The following is a 413-nucleotide window of genomic DNA, read 5'->3' as shown; positions in this document are numbered from 1 at the left end:
CTACACACGCACACAGCATGCATGAACTTCGGTTATACTTACACAAGATCAGTAACATAAGGAGTGCTTAACAATGGACAGGGAGGGATGTATTACGTACAGCACAAGAAACGCACGGTGAAAATATACACAAAGACAAAAGGAAATGATAATGGGGCAGGGAATACTTTTGAATATAAACTGTAGTGCGTGTAAAAATACTGAATATGAATAAAAGAAGAAGAGAGGAAAGAAGGATCGACATTTTGGATACGTAAGTGATCAAAATTCAAAAATATATAACATACCTGTAGTCATGTCGACCTTCAGTACGGGCGTTGACGTCAGCGCCGAAGGAAATGAGGAGGAGAACACTCTCAAGACCCTGCGGGGCGAGAGACCGAAAACCCGTGATGATTTTGCCGTGAGAATCC

At 41.9% G+C, this 413-nt stretch overlaps 1 protein-coding gene across 4 annotated transcripts in view; it reads right to left on the bottom strand.

Annotated features, from left to right (window-relative positions):
• The window catches only part of LOC119585223 (poly [ADP-ribose] polymerase tankyrase-1-like), a 13,965-nt gene that overhangs the window by 2,380 nt on the left and 11,172 nt on the right, over window positions 1–413 (bottom strand). For all 4 annotated transcript variants that reach the window (XM_037933879.1, XM_037933880.1, XM_037933881.1 and 1 more), the window contains one exon: window positions 288–364. In XM_037933879.1, the coding sequence (XP_037789807.1) occupies window positions 288–364 (77 nt within the window). The remainder of the gene's footprint in view (window positions 1–287; window positions 365–413) is intronic.

Source organism: Penaeus monodon, chromosome 19 (assembly GCF_015228065.2).
Source record: "Penaeus monodon isolate SGIC_2016 chromosome 19, NSTDA_Pmon_1, whole genome shotgun sequence".
Classification (NCBI taxonomy): domain Eukaryota; kingdom Metazoa; phylum Arthropoda; class Malacostraca; order Decapoda; family Penaeidae; genus Penaeus; species Penaeus monodon.
This window is presented reverse-complemented; position numbering and strand designations above follow the sequence as displayed.